We start from the raw sequence: 19,038 nt of genomic DNA on the forward strand, positions 1-19,038 counted from the left end.
TATCTCATAATCATAATATTTACAAGAAATTTATAAAATCTGATTAAATGGGTATACTATTGACATTAACTTTATACAAATATTTACAAGTACAATAAAATGTGCTATATAAATGCATTTTGGAATATTTAAATTTTATAAAGCAATTACTACTTCCATTTTACTTCACGATTACGACAATTAGATTAAAAAAGACCAATTAAGGAGAATTGAACTGGTAGAAATGTGGTTCATAAGAAAAGTAGCAGGTTATAAACTTTTGAACAAAGAAAGAAATGAATGTTTATTATAAGAAAATAATTAAATATAACATCTACTTATTATCATACAGAAATATAGGAAAAATTGGAAGGATTAATGTTCATAAATACAAGACAATGGACCATTAAATATAGCCCATGGACAAAGAAGACTAGGACAATCTAAAAAGTTGGAATAACCAGTTTCATATGGAGGTGGAATGAATGACTTTAATTAAACTAATTCCTGCCCTGGTGCTGTTGCTGCAGGTGACAATAATTTCTTTTAGCTTTTATTTTGCTTTGAGATAATACTTGTATATTTTTTTTATTGACGAATTATGTGCTTAACTGTGCAAATAAATTCACTTGAACAGCAACTGAGTCTACGTAGACTAAACATCAACAAGTCTTCTATTGCTCCCAACACTAAGGTCGACAATTGAGGGAGATCTTGCAGAACAGAAGTTTTGAATCATGATGTGAATTACCTCATAAGGGCAATGGAGTTATCTTGTATTCTCAGTGCGCCAAGGAAAATTCCTGGATGTCACCAAAAGCAAATTTATCAATTTCAGAATACATAATGCAATTAAAATGTACAGCAATCTATCTGCAGTTAGATCTGTGCCTGAAAGAAGTTTCAACACAATCCGTTCTCACAATCCCAGCTGAAACGAGACGGAAACTCTTGGTCACTTGTTGGGATTCTGACAAAAAAGGGAGCTGCTGCGCAACAATCGACACCATAAGGCCAGGACCGGTATTGCTGATGTCCTCAAGCAACGTGAATGGGAGGTAAATGATGAGATTCACTGCGTTTCATCCTTAGATTCGAACAGAAGAGCTCATATTGTAACCATCCACAGGACTCAATCTAAGGGAATAGTTCTTAATCCTACAATCCGGTTTGAGAGGGATGCCCTGCAGGCACAGCATGTTGATGAGGAGAAGAGATCCATTTATGAGTCGTGCATTTCATATCTGGTCTTTTGTTTGGTGCACGCGGCACACTTCCTAAATTCACATGAAATATTTTAAAAGCACTCGGTCTCCAATTGTTATTAAATAAAAAAATTTTATTGAATATCCTTAAGGATTCAATCCAAATATTACATTACCATTTATATTTTGGCCATTAACGATTCTATTGGGTTTGCATTTCTCTGGAATTTTTTACTTAACAATTCCAGTATTTAATCTTTTTTTTTGTCTTTCTAATCATTCTGTAGTGCTTTTATTCCAGATCTTTATGGTCACCCTTATTGAGGGCAGATTATGTTAAAAAATAAAACCCGAACTAGAGTGTGAATTGTAAGTAATGTCGTTAATTTCAGGGGGCTATTTTTTTTAGATATGTCAAACAAACAGGTTTAATACAATTTTGCTCATTTTTGCTTCCTTTTCGAGATAAAAATTATTTTACATGAAACATTTCCCAGTGTATTTCGGGAAAGAGATTATTTAATTCCCAATGTGCACAGCCAATTTAAGAGAGCAGTGTATTATGAATATTTTCAACAATGCACTCACTTCTACCTTCTTACGAATATTTCTCTTTTCAATTATTAACGGTAACACGATATTACTCATTGTTGTTCTCAGGAACAGTACTTTCAACAATGCACACTTGGTACAGATGGTTTAAAAATATGATAGCAAACAGAAGAGAGAACATTGAACTTGTTACAGTATACTAAAATATTTCCGGGATCTGCTCGTAAATTTATTTTGTAGTAAGTCCTATATGAGGGAAAAAATACTTTTTTTTTTTTTTTTTTTTACTTTATTATATCTTGAATTTGGGGAGCACCTTACATTCGGAAATATACGGTGTGTGTGTGTGTGTGTTTATATATATATATATATATATATATATATATATATATATATATATATATAGTTATTTCTTTTCCTCTGGCACCTTTTTTTTTGTTGTGTTTCTCATCATCGAACAGAGAAATGTGTTAATAATTAAGCCTATGTTTTAACATAATTTTTCTTGAACTCCATTCAAGCCTTGAAAGTCTTGTAGTTGGACGAAAAGGAGGTTAAAAATACAAAATTCCCATGCACTATACAGTAATAATTTCCCCGTCTGCTATAATATTATATTCTACACAGAGTTCCACCACTTTTTTCTCCAGAAGAAAAGCACTGTACATATATAAATTATGTAAGGAATTATGACATTTATACATACCTTCCTGCTTCTCCACGAAGTGCAACATTTTCAGCATTCATTGATTCAACACGAGCTGAAAAGTCATTGTTAGCTTCTTGTAAAGGCCCCAATTCTTTTTCCAATTTCTCAGCCTTCTCTGCCAGTTCACGAACTCTAATTTGCAGACTATCACGTTCCTCACGCAATATGCGATTACTATCTGTTATTGCATTTAATGTTTCAAGCTTTCTCAACAATTCAGTGTGTTTGGCAGCTGTTACAGATGACGATTCCTTATTTTCCTGCTCCACAAGTAAGGATTTATTTGCTTGTTCAAGCTGTTTCTCAAGATACTCCATCTGAGACTTCAGACGCACATTTTCAGTACGCACCACCTCATATTTAGAGATGGCTATATCTTTCTCCCTACGGAGATATCTGACAATTTGAAGTAACTGGTCAGATGATTTCTTTTCATCTTCTGATGCTGATGTATTTAATGAGCCGCTAGAAACATTTACAGCAAAAGGAGTTTCTACACGACGACCACTTGCCTGTAAAACAGCAAGCTGTGAGCTCAATGCTTGAATCTGATCATGGAGCAAAGCATTCTGAGAATCCATATCTTTCAGTTGTTGACGAGTCTCTTCCATCTCTTTCTTAAGATGTTCCTCTCTCTTCTCCCAGCCTGATCGTAGTTCATTTAATGCATTTTCTGCTTGTTCTTTGGAACGCCGAAGTTCAGCAACTTCCGAGTTCACTTCTGTAAGCTTTTCTTTCATTGTTGATAACTGTTGAATATCATTTGAATGCAGAACCACCTACGCAAAAAAAATTAGTTGGAATGGACACCATTATAGTACAATATTAAAAAAGCAATTTAAAATTTCAGCGTTTGTTTGCTTTATGCACTTCATATTATAAACTAATTCCGACATAAATGAAGTACATGAACTTGCTAATCATGTTGATGATGTAATATTGTTACCATGCATGCATCTGGACACTATTTTTGAAACAGATATGACAGCTATCAAACTACACATGTGTCTGTGAAGAACTGTTGCCACTTATCCAATTAGCTTGACCATTAATTCCCCCCTCCTTTCCTTTTACACTCATCACCAATGAACTTACTGCTTTTCCTAATTTGTATTTCAATCAAGTTCGGTGTTGCCAAACTGTTAGGTAATTACAGTTTCATAAGATAATTTTGCCAAGCAGACACAAGGCTGTGTACATAGTGCACACAGATGGCCTCTATTCTAAGAACCCTTCGAACAAAAATAACTTTTTTTATCACTCCTGATGCAATTTTTACAGTGATTTTATTTTATGTCTCACCAAATAGTTCAGACTATAATTATTTATAATCAATGTTAATACCTATGTACAGTAAACCGTATTATAGACTGTATATTAATATTATATACTCTGCCATTAGTTTTATTTGAGAGTAAAGCTAAAGGCAAAGCATATAATATTAATATACACAGTACATCGAAGCTGTACTGTACTGTATCTTATTTACCAGTAACAATCTATACTAATAATAAATCTGTAGCCGAAATTTTTCTGGTAATTTTCGATTTTCCAAAAATAATTGGTCCTAACATATATAATTAACCACCCTGAAACCGAAAATCGCATTTTTGAAATTTTTGTTTGTATGTCTGTCTGTATGTTTGTTACCTTTTCACGCGATAATGGCTGAACCGATTTATATGAAAATTGGAATATAAATTAAGTTCGTTGTAACTTAGATTTTAGGCTATATGGCATTCAAAATACTTTATTTAAAAGGGGGGTTATAAGGGGGCCTGAATTAAATAAATCGAAATATCTCGCTTATTATTGATTTTTGTGAAAAATGTTACATAACAAAAGTTTCTTTAAAAATGATTTCCGATAAGTTTTATTCTTTACAAAATTTTGATAGGACTGATATTTAATGAGATAAATGAGTTTTAAAATTAAAATAACGCCATCTAAGACGGTGCAATGAAATAACAAATGACGTCTATAAGGGGCCTTGGGCAACAACAATCGAAAAAGGGGCCTTGGACAGCAACAATCGAAAGCTATTAAACTATTCCTATGCACAGGAAATTTGATAGGCTTTTTTGTACATTCGTTTTCTGTATTTCTTAAAATAATATTTATGTACACACTCATTTTAATCTCAGAGAATTAATGAACAACGAGAGTGTATTGATTTAGTATGCAGTAATAGTACGTTAGCTTAGCAATCCATTATTTTATAATTCAAATTTTAACTATGCTCAATTGAATCGTGTTAAAATACATAAAATAGACTATATATGCAATAAATGCAATGCAAAAAAAAATTGGGTAATGAGCCAAGCAGATTATGTTGCACTGTTGTAAAGGTTGTTGCTTCTGAGATTCAAGAGCCCCCACAACAAATTAAAAACTTTCTTATCGGAGTACATCCGTTATCAACGCACTTTTTATATAATATAATATAATAATAAATATGTAGCCGAAAATTTTCTGGTAATTTTCCCTTTTCCAAAAATAATTGATGTTAACATGTATAATTATTCATCCTGAGACCGAAAATCGCTTTTTTGAAATTTTTGTTTCTATGTCTGTCTGTCTGTCTGTTTGTTTGTTACCTTTTCACGCGATAATGGCTGAACGGATTTCGATGAAAATTGAAATATAAGTTAAGTTCGTTGTAATTTAGATTTTAGGCTATATGGCATTCAAAATACTTCATTTAACGGGGCCTGAATTAAATCGAAATATCTCGCTTATTATTGTTTTTTTGTGAAAAATGTTACATAACAAAAGTTTCTTTAAAAATGATTTCCGACAAGTTTTATTCTATGCAAAATTTGGTAGGTCTGATAGACTTTTAAAATAATAATACAATACGTTTTCACCACCGCCTCAGATTGTAGCGTTGTTGTTCCTGCAGTAATTCCCATGTGCAAAATATAAAATTTTTGAGTAGGAAGAAAAAACACATTTATTCATTCCATGGCAATGGTACATAGGAGATCGTGAATTCTTACATTTTCGAAAGAAAGAAATATAATTACATATCACTGTTTATGCTGTATCACTATTTAAGTTATTTGAAGGTTTCAGAACCATAGTGGGCCAAGCGCCATTTACTGAAGACGTAGAAAACAAGGGTTAAAATTAAGTTATTATCATAATTCAAGGGAACCATATAGCAAGTAATACAAAGTATACACAATAAAACTAAATATGTCAATCTTCATTAAACTATAGTTGCGTGTAATAACAAATGAGAAACATGTTAAAGAATTGTCATTGCACCAAATGAGTGGTCTCTGGACCAAAATGGTCGCAATTTAATTATTTAAATACAATTTCAATTAAGTAACATATTAAACGATTTAGCCTTCTAACAAACACGAATGTTCCCTGGATCAAACGTCCTATTTTAATTACGTAATTACTTTATATTTATTTCTAACAGGTGCAGCGGAGCGCACGGGTACGGCTAGTAATACAATAATTTTGTCTATTATTAAGGGGTTAGGTACAGCTTACAGCAGTAAAATTTTTGGAAATATTCTACTTTTTTTTTCTCCATTACTGTATCTTGTACAATAATGAAAAATGGTATGTGTAAAACTGTCCTTCTGCTATATGAAAAAAAATATATATTTTTCTGTACAATACAACCCCACTCATCTGAGCTAATTGGGAACAGGGCTTGTTCAGATTATCGAAATTTTGGATTAAGAAGGGGACAGGAATGCAAGCAGAGAAACCACACTTTATCCACCCCTCCCCACCTTTCACTGTCCACCACTTTCTTCAGTTTCAAGGTCTAATTCATTCACTAGCAGAAAAGTAAGTTGTACTGTATATTATACATTTTGAGTTTATAAATTCATTAAGCATCAGTTCAAATATTTTTTTTTTTCCTTTATCTTCTCACTGACATACTACATACTGACTGAATATGGCTTTTCGCCTTACTACCAACTCGACTTACAACAAACTCATCGCAACATAAATCCATGTAAAGTTGAGGACTATTTGTATACTTTTCTAACAATCAAAATATTAATGAGCTTATGTCCAAACCTCCTTTCAAACTGTGCACACAGATATTCACATAAGGATGTGGAAACTTGACTTGTATGTAGCATTAACAAAGAACTACACATAACCAGAGTAGTTAGTTGCCATCTGACAGAATCTTTACAATAACACGTGACATGAGAGATAAGATCGTGCATTTAATGCACTTTTCCAGCTCAGTAAGCACTATCTACTGAAGGCAAAAGGCTAGTCAAGTTTTCAATAATATTTTATTCAAGCTTTTTCGTAGCCTTACAGTCAGGGCAGGCCTTAGGAGTTGCGGGATCCAATTCGAAAAATTATTTGGGGGCCCCATGTTCACAGACAAGGTTTGCAGAATCTATACCAGTAAACATTATTACAGACTTGTGTCTTTATTATACAAAGAAATGAATAAAGATATGCATTTAGAAAGTGTATGCTATTTAATGCAAAGTAAGCATACAAAAAAAAAAAAAAAAAAAAAAAAAAAAAAAAAAGTTGATTAGGCCTATCTTTAGATAGTCCAAACAGCCAGACAATCATATGTAGACTGTGCAATGGTTTAACATCACTATCTATGCTCCATGCACGGCTTCATCTCTCCACGGGCTAAATTAAAGCTGGCGTTGGCTACCCTTGGGATAAAGAATGTAAGAATGATCAAGTTAATGGTGAAATAGTCGCTCTCACCCTACTTCCTGGTGGTATACAGTCAACTTCGGTTACAGTGAACCTGTGCGGACCAGCATATTTCATTCACTATATCCGAGGTTCACTAAAACAGAAGTGTGTGTTTTATACTATTGGCGTTGCTATACATACAATATTAACATCCACTTGGAACAGAGCATGTTCAATACCAGTAATAAATTTGCTTTATCTTCCAACTTAAAACACTTTACACTTTGACATTCTAACGTTCACAGTTCGAAACTTGAATCTAATCTGACCATGTAGGTAGTAGGCACTGACCAATTTCGCACCTCTTCCCACTAGAGGTATGCCTACTGTGTACTCGGCCTTGGAATTTCCCCGGGTTCACTTTTACAAAGATGCGGGACAGAAGTTTGAGGACCATTATACTGTAATCCTTCTTGTATTTACCCTCTGGTTATCACTCTACTTCCTTTTACAAAAGAAAACACTTAGTCTTCCTATTCTTCAAATAACCTCTTTTAAAGAAGTCAGAACTAATCCTTCATTTCTCCCTTACTGTGTACACTATTCTCTTTAACATGTTTCAAGCTGTCCAGGAAGCTGAACAAATCCTTTGTCTTTCAATGCACATAATGAGTAGAAGGTTTGAGATTTTGTTCTGAACATATTCTAAATTACCATTTTGGCCATTTTAAAAGTACATTTTCTTGGGGAAGTTCTACTTTTAGATTCACTATAACCGAAGTGAGGGTTCACTATAAATGGAAATATTAAAGTACTTTTTAATGTATGTAGGTCAGGACCAACGATTTAGGTTCACTATAACCGAGTTCACTATATCCAGAGCTGACTGTAATTTATGTACTACCAAAATTTAAAATAGTTTCTGTTCTCCGTAAAAATACAATATCATGGTGTTAGGTTTACATTGCAATAATATTACATTTTGTGTATTTGATGACTGAAGTGAATTATCCTAGTGCGAAGCCCCCTCAGACATGAGGCCCAATTGGTATAAATCAGACCAATCGGCCCCTGCTCATAGTACGGATAGCTATATTTTTGTATTTGTTTATATGCTGTGGGTATCAAAGTATGTGTGCAGTTTGAGGATAGGTTTCCACATAAGCTCATTAACAGTTTCCTTCTTAGTACTATGGATAATTTGAAATACCTCCTTTGTATTTCCTACTATGTGCAGTACTTACAAAAAGGAATTAGTCTGAACTAAATGAAAGCTAATGAACAAAACATTACCATCAATGCTATATATTGCAAATTTTAGAAAGAATCTTTTTAGGCCTTTAAGTACATAAATTATATACATATACACTTACCTCGTGGGCATACTTTTCTTCAGCAACTTTGACATTTCCAGCAAGTGACTTGAGATCTTCTCGGGCTTGTTCCAGATCTTTCTTTGTTTGTTCAAGGTCAGAAAGTGCTGTTGACAGCTCATTCCGAACCTTTGACAGTTGATCATTCAGCTCTGCTGTTGAATGGCTAGTACCAGCAGATAATTTAGTCATCTGAGAATTTAAATCAGTTATTCGTTTTTTTAAGTGTTCTTCATTAGTCTTGAATTCTGCTAGCTTCTTCTCCGTGCTGTCCTTGTACTGATCGAATTTCATGGTCATCTCTTTCAGCTGCCGTTCCGTACCCTCAGATATTTCAGAGTACTGCTTAGCATGCTGCTTTGAGGAAGCCAGCTGCTGCTGTGTCGACTTCAACTCACTCTGGCTACGATTCAACTGAATTTCCAGTTCTTTCAGTTTCTTTCCCATAACTTCAGCATCAGTTGGAGTCTTCTGAACTTGTGGAGGTGCTGATATCTCCTTAATTCTCTTTGTAAGTGATTCAACTTCCTTCTTTTCTTTGACTAAATCTTCTCGAACTGAATTCAATTCTTCCCTTGCTCGAGCTGCTAATTTTGTTGCTTCTTCTTGACGTTTCTTTGCGGTTTCCATCTGACGCTCCATATGTGAAGACAATTGTCGGAAACGATCTTGTTCTTCTTGCAACCTTCTCCGAAGAGCACCACACTCTCTCATTGTTTCATCCAGTCTAGTTTCCAAACGCATTTTTCCTTCCACTTCTGATCTCTCTAAGCTTGTGCGAATTGATTCTAAGTTTTCTAACAATATAGCCTGGCTCTGCTTTTCACGATTCAGAACTTCTTTTTCCTTCAGGTACCGGGCTTCTGTCTCTTGTAATAGCTGACACTGTCTCTTTAAATTCTCCAGACTTACTTCAGCTTTGGAGAGTTTTGTCTGCGCATTTAAAGTTTCATCCTTGAGATGCATGATTGTTTGTTCATGCTTGATTATAGTGTCACTGTAAGTTTTGTTCTTTTCTTCTAGCGCTTTTATTTGTGATTTATATACTGCAGTATTGGCATTTAGAAGTTTAAATCTTTCATCATTGTATTCGGCCTGAGATAAAAGCTTTGAATTCTGAGTACGGAATTCTCTAAGTTCAGTCCTCATTGAATCTAACTGTTCGGTTAAAATTCGTTCATTGGTTTGACGTTCTGTTCTATATGTATTCATTTCCTCTTTCAGCTCTTTATATGCTTTCTGTGATTCTTCCAGCTTTGATCTCAATTCCTGAACAGCTTTATCCTTTTCCTGAGCATGTGGTCCTGAAACCCCTACAGGGCTATCCTTGAATGATTTAGGAGAAAACGGTTCTGGCAGACTTTTTGAGCCCTCACTTCCTTTAATGTGCTGCTCATAAAATGTGCGATACATGTCCCGCTGTCTGAGCAAATTATCCATCATTTTTGCATGACATTCATTAGTCTCTTGCATTTCCTTCACTTTTAAGGTTAATTCTTCTATTTCAGCAAATTGTTCTTGTTGACTAAGCTGGGACTCAAGTTCTTTTTCCTTCTCTTCTTGTTTTGTACTCAATTCTCGAACTAAGGTCAGAAGCTTCTGATTGTTCATCTGAAGCTCCTCAATACTACCGAATGTTACAAGTCTCTGTGAAATAACCTGAGAAGAACTGGTGATATCAGAAGATGAGTCTTCCATAAAAGACTGTCCAGCTGCAAAACCACCCCGAGCTTCTTCAACTTCTTTTAGAAGGAAACATACTTGTTTAGCCAAATCAACTACTTCTTCTTTAAGACGCTTATTTTCACGACTGTGATGGGCCTCTGACTTTTGAGCTTCTGCTGCCTCATGACGTAGTTTATTGCACTCTGAAATATACTCATCAACCTGCTTTGTAAGCATGGCAACATTTTCCAGGGCTTGCTCATATTCTTCGCGTTGTTTCTTAAGAACAGGAGCCTTTTCTTCGATTTCTTCTAGGATAGTGTTTATATACAAGTTTAATTTTCGTGTTTCTTCTTTCTGTAAAAGCAGTTCTTCAGAAACTGCTACATACTGGCTATATATTTGAGTGAGTGTCATGCCTGATTTTATAAGTCGACTCGCAGCAGCTGCAGACGGTGATAAGCCTTCAATAGCAGCATCTAATGTTTCTTGTTTTGCAGCTTTCAACAGTTCATTTGCATTATCCAGTTCCTTCTTTAAAAGACTGATGCATTCAGACTTTTTTGCCAATTCCTCTTCATGCTGCATTTCCTTCTTCTTCATCTCAGTTTCAAGCTCTCCGTATTGTTTTGAAGCATCTTGCAATAAATTCTGGAGTGCTTTCACAGCCTCTGACAGTTCCTCTGACTTTGCTGATGCATCGTCACTCATACCTGAAATTAATTAACATATAAAATACGTATTGCCGATGCAAAATTTAAGTTCACTATACCCACCATATTTTTCAGACCATAAGGCACAGTTTTTTCCTCGAAAAATATTGTTTAAAATCCTTATGCTCTGAAGAACCATCATTCATGCTATAAGACTGTCATTCAGATTTTAAGTTTTACCACACAGACTAAGTGGAAGAGATCAGCAATTAGGTAAATCTGTGAATGAGTGAAGACATCAAGAAAATCAGTGAAAAAAAAAAAAAAATCATGGTCAAATTCTTCATGAAATGTGGTATCAACAATATTCTTGATGGTACTGATGACATACTTTTGAAGATCCAGAAAGCAAAAGTGAAATTGAAAGTTCGAACATCAGCATTACAAATTATAATTAAAGTGAATAATATCAACAAAATGTATCAATCTGATTACTTTTCATTAAAATGTCATCCCAAAATCTGGGCTGCATAAACCATTGTTTCGCTTTTGTTTAAATACCTTCCTCATGCAATGAGTTTCAACTTGCAGCCCTTCAAAGTCATTTTTATAGTCCTTCCAAACATGCAATGTAACACACAATCACGGTTCCTTGATAATTTCACTGCTTTGCCACTAGCCTGATTGAATGTATAATTATGTCTACACAGCAGAACTCTCTGAAATCTGATTAGTGTAATAACTAGTCAGCAATGTATGCAATGGAGGGCGGAAAGGAACTGGTCACCCTACCCCATTATCTCCTGGCCTAATTGTCTCATGAGTGATGCCTTGTTGGTTTCACTTGTGAGACTTGTCTTTGGGCAGTTGACTAAACAATAACGCAGAACCCCTATTTGATGTTCTTCTGGGAACACAGAATAATTAACCTTAAATGAGGATTGACAGTAGGTAGAGACTTATTTTTGTTAAAAAAAAATTATTTTGAATGCTTTTGCAAAAAAACTACGATAGGTAAATTATGGATACCACTGCACAAAAAAAAAGGAAAACATTAAGAGGAAGCTCGGTGCCAATCAAGTCTTCTCGCCATCTTGCATATCTCTGCAATTGGATTCTTTTCCATTTCGAGAATTAAATTAACTTTTTCTGCAAGAAAAAGAGTTTTCCTTTTTGAGGCTATTGTTTTCTAGTGAAGAGTACTGTAATAATGAAAACAACTTCGTCTTTTCACTGTAGTAGCACTGACATCATGCCCATCAGCAAGCACAACAAAGACAAGAAGCAACTGACACTGTTAAGTTGTGAATTGTAATGGATGGTTGTTACATCTATTACTGAATGAGACTGGTGAAGAGTACTGTAATAATGAAAACAACTTCGTCTTTTCACTGTAGTAGCACTGACATCATGCCCATCAGCAAGCACAACAAAGACAAGAAACAACTGACACTGTTAAGTTGTGAATTGTAATGGACGGTTGTTACGTCCATCACTGAATGAGACTGGTGAAGAGTACTGTAATAATGAAAACAACTTCGTCTTTTCACTGTAGTAGCACTGACATCATGCCCATCAGCAAGCACAACAAAGACAAGAAGCAACTGACACTGTTAAGTTGTGAACTGTAATGGACAGTTGTTACGTCCATCACTGAATGAGACTGGTTCTTGCAAAGGGCAGGAATTAGCAGACAGTTTGTGTCCTGTTCTGCTGTGTGTTATTCTTCTCATGACTGGTTCCCGCAAAGGGCAGGAATTAGCAGTTTGTTTGTGTCCTGTTTTGCTATGTTAGTTTGTTTGTGATTGTTTCTTGCAAAGGATGGGAATTAGCAAACAGACACACAGCTTAGTACAGACATGAGGAGTAAGTGGGATCACTTGGCCCACTCTATTAACATATAGTGGCAAGGCAGCAGTGTTGCCAAGTCATTTACTCTTAAAAAATGTGTATCTTATGCATTGACTTGAAATACAATTATTTTTGTATTAGTCTAGACTTAAAAACACAGGGTGTCTACCGAAAATGTGAAGCAAAAATCAGTTACTTTTTAGTTATCACAATGTAATAATTACTCACAAGCATAATTAAAAAACAATCACATTTCAGTCATATTATGATTTGTTGTCGAACTTGTTTCCTATGCTCTGCTGTTCAGTGCAATGGACGCACAGCCAATTTCTCTCCCAGCCTTTTAGACTGTATTACTCACATAATTATGTAATTGCTGACTACCAACCACAGCAGCTCAGGCAGCGGCGCAAAGGTTAAATAAGTGAAGCAGAACAATATGAGTAATTTCGTTTCCTACAACCATTAGTCTTCTAAATTCATTACATAGACCTGCGATGAGAAAACTTTTAAAAAAATTTTAGCTCTTCTTTATGTATTTTTGTCTGCTGAAGCCTGAAATGTCATTAAAAATGGCACATCACAAACCACTTTTACATAAAACTACATTTTATGTTTTATATTATTAATATACTAGTGATTCTGCTGCATCCATAACCCAGTGCTCTAACGTAAAATTTTGTACAAACCTGATGAAGAGGATCAGAAACATAATCTAGAAAGCTGTGTGATGTAGAGAATGAAAGTCCTGAATAGTTTACCAATTTGAACTCAATGATTTAATAAGAGATTTAGGATTACCCAAGGAAAATGCTGAGCTCTTATGCTTCAGATCAAAATAAATAAATTCGCTGACATCAGGAACATTTCTTGATTGGTACAGGAGTAGAGAAGAGTAATTTACACTCTACTCTTCATAAAAGGGTGTCTTAGTATACTGATATTCCTGGTTTGATACAAAAGTTTAATGCTCACTATGAAGTGAATGATGAAGACTTTTATCGATTTCTCCAAAAGAAGTCTGAAGGCAGTGGTCAGTGCTTTTGCACAATAACAACAAGTATGCTTCGTTACCTGTTGGTCATTCGGTACACCTTAAAGGAACTTATAAGAATCTTAAACTGATTCTTACAAAGATAAAATACGAAGATTATAACTGGATGATCTGTGGAGATCTGAGAGAGTTGTGCATGGTTCTTGGTCAGCAGACTGGGTATACTAAGTTTCCATATTTCCTCTCTGAGCAGAAACAGTCATTGGGAACAAAAAAACTGGCTACAAAAAACATCTCTTGAACCTCATACAAGGAATATCAGTGACAGACAGAATAAGAAATGAAGCTGAGTTGGAAAGAGTAGGTGAAGAAAGAATGATGCTGAAACTGATTAAGAAGAGTAAAAGGCGTTGGTTGGGTCACTGATTGAGAAGAAACTGCCTACTGAAGGATGCACTGGAAGGAATAGTGAACGAGAGAAGAGTTCAGAACAGAAAAAGATATCAGTTGATAGAAGACATTAAGATATATGATCATATGTGGAGACTAAGAGGAAGGCAGAAAATAGGAAAGATTGGAGAATCTTGGGTTTGCAGTGAAAGACCTGCCCTGGGGTAGAACACTTATGTATGTATGATTAATGTATTTTTATATTCGATTTAACGCTTTTCTATCTGCTGGGAAACTCACATTTTACATTAAAAATTACTATTAAATGATTTTTTTACATCTCGATTAATGAAAAAATAAAACTGCAATTCAATTCAACGTGTATTTTTTTTTATTTTAGTAGGTTATTTTACGACGCTTTATCAACATCTTAGGTTATTTAGCGTCTGAATGAGATGAAGGTGATAATGCCGGTGAAATGAGTCCGAGGTCCAGCACCGAAAGTTACCCAGGATTTGCTCATATTGGGTTGAGGAAAAACCCTGGAAAAAACCTAACCAGGTAACTTGCCCTGACCAGAAATCGAACCCGGGCCACCTGGTTTCGCGGCCAGACGTGCTGACCATTACTCCACAGGTGTGGACTTCAACATGTAAAATACAATTCTTTTTTTTACTAGTCAATGACTTAGCAATGCTGCTGTCTCACTGCCATGTGTTAATGGAGTGGTCCACGTGATCCCCACTCTTTCCCTGCACCTTCACAAACATGTGTGCCTCGAAAAAAGGAAAAAACTCTCTTGCGCGGAAAATGTTAATTTAATTCATGGAATGGGAAAAAATCCGAACACAAAGCTATCTGAGATGGTGAGAAGACGACTTGATTTGCACCCTGTTTCCCCTTAATGTTTTCTACTTTTTCTTGTATGTATGTCCATAATATACTTATTGCAGCTTTTTTTGCAAATAAATTCAATTTTTGAGAAAATATTCCAAATTTTTTAAACAAAAACAGCAAACTCTACTTAGTGTCAACCTCCATTTAATTTTAATCATTCTGTGTTCCCAGAAAAACGTTAAATAGGGGTTCTACTGTATGTAGTTGCTATAGTGTGCTGTATCATTGCCGCTGTTATTGAAAGTGTAAGAGTGTAGCGATGTCACCATGTAATTTGTCCGCGAGGTGCGCAGATGGTAACAGAAGGGTGGAGCTTACAGCCTGATCAGCCGCATGTGAGCTGAGAGTGTCTGAGCGGCTGGAAGCAATATCAGAGACAGGAGTGTAGAAAGAGGAAGACCTGATCTGAAGGTAGGAGAGACTGATCAGAAATCGGTTTCTGCATTGGGAACATCTCTAAATCGTAAACATTTCAAATACTCTGTCATAGGCATATTTAAAATATTCTAATGAAAACTGCAAAGCCCTTTACTCCTCAGTTAGTCTCTTTTGTTGCTAGAAGAACTTAGCCGCACGGTCCACCCCAGCCATTAAGGGTCGTTGCAGAAATTTTGTAGGCACGCAGTTGTCACATTTTACATTGACTTCGCCGCATGAGTATGAAACAATCGTATATTTATTTCTATACAACAAATTGTACTTTCATTCAATCAATCACGAATTAATGAATGGTTAATTTTGAGTTACTGTATGTATAAAGATTCGTTATAGAACCATTGTACAGTCAACTTCTTCAAACTAATACATTTTCATACTTATATCAATAATAATAATAATAATAATAATAATAATAATAATAATAAAAATAATAATAATAATAATAATGAAAAGTAACACCAAAAGAAGATAATGTCAATTTGTTTCGTGTCTAAATCCACAGCGAAACTTAAGTGGTATAAATGAATCACAAATCTCTCTTGGTTACTGTCCCTGTCGTGCTTCATGTAATTCCATTTTAATTGCATGTCGAACAGCGGAGGATCAATTGTGGGGACCGATTGCTGCAGTTCCATCATGCATAAGTTGACACACTAGACTCAAGTCAGGGTAATATTGTTTTTCCTAACATAAGACTTTAGTTGGTGCCAGATAATTTCCAAAGGATTTAGAACACAGTGGTACAGGGGAAGTCGTAACACTTCATGTCTATATGAGGCTGCAAGCTCCTCCACTACATATTTCTTACTAATATTGGCTTATTTGATTTCCTGCAACATAATTGCCTTGATGAGTATGGGGTTGAGCACAGTAATATTATTGTGCCTCATAAAGTTAATTATGTCTTTAACATTGTTGTTCATTTATCAATGCTATCTTGGAGTTGTAAAAAAACTAAGTAATTTACAATATACTTCACAAAACAATTGTAATAATAATAATAAAATTACAGAAGACTTTCAAACAGCGAACAAAAACATTGTAAATTGTTTGAACATGTTAAGAAAGACTGCAATTAGTGTTAGCATTCAGGGGAGAATTGGCAACATTTATATTTGCCTCAGAAAGTGGAAACAGAGATTACTCCATCCCCCGAGTGGACAGAAAAGGTTGGGGCACCATCTTACTTCAAAAGGCAACCACTCAGAGTGCAGTAGGCTCTTTCTTTAAACTGGGAATGCATGCAATGATCCTACTATAGCAACCAAGCCTCTACTGACAGCAACATGATGTCACTTCCTGTTTAGTCACATCATAACATGGAAACTAGTATAGACAATGTTGCTGAAGCATGAATGGCTCGTGTTGTTCTGGGTGGCCAAACAGCCACACCCTCCATGAACTAAGTCCCATGAAAAGGGATGTAACAAAAATTACAATAGGTATAAGTTGTTAAAGAAGCACTGTACCTTTGTAAATTTGTGCCAATCGAGTCTGTGCCTGAAGTTCTTGTCCATAGGTATCATGCATTTTGCTTTCATTTTCCCTCTGAGAGACCAATTTCTGCATTGCTAACTCTAGTTTCCCAGCTAGAGAGATGTTTGTTGATCTCAATTCTTCATTAGACTGAGTAGCAATACGAAGCTGGAAAATAAATGACAACTACTGTATATACAGATCTTAATTACAGGACAAAAATAAAGGAATCTTAAGCTTAATAACAACATAAATGCTTCATTATCTATACAGCAAAGGTTACAGCAGGTTTGGAGCAACAGTCCCACTACTAATCTACATTCCATACAAGATCAACGAACACATCACAATGTCTTTCTGAGCCCCAACTGCAGATTAGTTCTATGTTCGTGCCAGAATATAAGGCATGCATCTATACATGTGGGGCAATGACAGATGACGTGACATAACAGATAATTATTTTAAGTTAACAAGCTATCATAAAGCATCGAATGCATGTGGGATTTTTACAAGAATGTACTTACATTATGAAGCATCCATTGTAGGCAACAAACTGTTTTTAAAGTGTTTCCCCTTACGACCTACCTACATATATACGAGAAATTTTTACAATTTATCTCTCTAGAATGTAAAAGGTGAAAGTTTAACACAAACAATTGGAGGGCTAAAAGAGTGTAATATCAACAAAGTTGTTGTTGTTTTCTAATGTCAGGCGTTTGACAACAAAGTCATTTGACCTCTTGCACTCCAATATTTTTCAAAGATATTATCATGACCAGCCACTGAAGCACAAATTTTGAGGTGTTCCGAATCCATTTCTTGGTTTGAGTTGCACAATGGGCAGTTAGGGGACTGATATATTCCAATTGTATGCAGGTGTTAATATCAACAAAGTATAGGCCTATTTAAGAGGATAAGGGAATGATGGGACTGTTGCCATGAGTGGCTTAACTATTCGCCTCACACTCACAATGGCATGTTCTCGTGCTACTGACGGAAGCACTGCAAGTGCTTTCTGTCAGAATACAGTATATAGGGCTGCCAACAGTCAAAGACTGTTAAATTACAAATATCACTAAGGCATCACTAAAATTGCATGCAGAAGTGGAAGTATCGAAACTTAGCTTGAAAATGAAAAATTCTTTCAGTTTTACTGGTAATACACAACAAAAATCTGGTTCTGGGGCGGGGGTGCTTGAGCTCCCTTATCCTTCCCTGGGTACGTCATATATATATATATATATATATATATATATATATATATATATATATATATATATATATATCAGTTCTCACGTATTATTTTTATCATACCTGTAATTGTTCATCCTCTACTCATACAAGAATACAAATCCCCTTCAAATGATTTTCCTTCTATTTTAGTCAGTTATTTAAAGATAAGAACTATTAGATTATTTAACTTTGATGGAATTGGTGATAGTGAAATGGTATATGGACAGATGAAACTCACCAGGTGTTACCTGACATTCACCTTACAGTTGGAGAAAACATAGAAAAAAAAAATCCAACCAGGTAATCAGCCTAAGCAGGAATCGAACCCACGTCCTAGCTTTGCCCTGGATCAGCAGGTAAACATGTTACTGCCTGAGCTACACCAGATGTTTTCACATATTATATCAGGCTCTTATTTGACAACAAGCTCACAAATGTCATCAGATTATATGACATTAAGGGAGCTTTTGATTTGAACAGTCAAAGATTAAAAAACATTGTACTGTCAGTCACAGAATGTAAGGTGATTTTTAAACCCAGTAGTTGTATTGATATAAAATTCAGCAATATTTTAGTGTGATCTACTTACTTCCTCAGTCTTTTGTGAAAGCTGTGTTTCCAGTGTAAGAAGTCTATTTGTATGCTCTCTTCTGACAGCCATAAGTTCTGCAGTATGTTTATCCAAATCTTCTGTCAGATTTTGAATTTGTTCCTTCAGGTGCTCCTGTTCTTGGTTCATTCTTTTCTCTCTATTGTTAAAACAATACCAAAGTGATAAATTAATTTGTACAAATATTACAAATGTTATGGCAATACTGCTTGCTTCTCCATGCAACATTATAATCATGCAAGAAAAAAATAAAAATTTCTCAAATACCATTTAAGGAATCACATACTTATACTTCAATAAAGACAAAATTTTAGAACCTTTCACAGAAACTAAAATTTTGAAACTAACCTACATTTAGAATAA

The 19,038-nt window shown here is 35.1% G+C and overlaps 1 protein-coding gene across 5 annotated transcripts in view; it reads right to left on the reverse strand.

The window, feature by feature from the left end:
• Positions 1 to 19,038, reverse strand: part of Mgtor (nuclear basket protein megator) — a 112,929-nt gene that overhangs the window by 78,608 nt on the left and 15,283 nt on the right. For all 5 annotated transcript variants that reach the window (XM_069845483.1, XM_069845487.1, XM_069845484.1 and 2 more), the window contains exons 4-7: positions 18,655 to 18,814; positions 16,826 to 17,000; positions 8,469 to 10,846; positions 2,443 to 3,224 (exon numbers count right to left, since the gene is read on the reverse strand). In XM_069845483.1, coding sequence (XP_069701584.1) covers positions 2,443 to 3,224; positions 8,469 to 10,846; positions 16,826 to 17,000; positions 18,655 to 18,814 — 3,495 coding nt within the window. The remainder of the gene's footprint in view (positions 1 to 2,442; positions 3,225 to 8,468; positions 10,847 to 16,825; positions 17,001 to 18,654; positions 18,815 to 19,038) is intronic.

Source organism: Periplaneta americana, chromosome 14 (genome assembly GCF_040183065.1).
Source record: "Periplaneta americana isolate PAMFEO1 chromosome 14, P.americana_PAMFEO1_priV1, whole genome shotgun sequence".
NCBI classification, from domain to species: Eukaryota; Metazoa; Arthropoda; class Insecta; order Blattodea; family Blattidae; genus Periplaneta; species Periplaneta americana.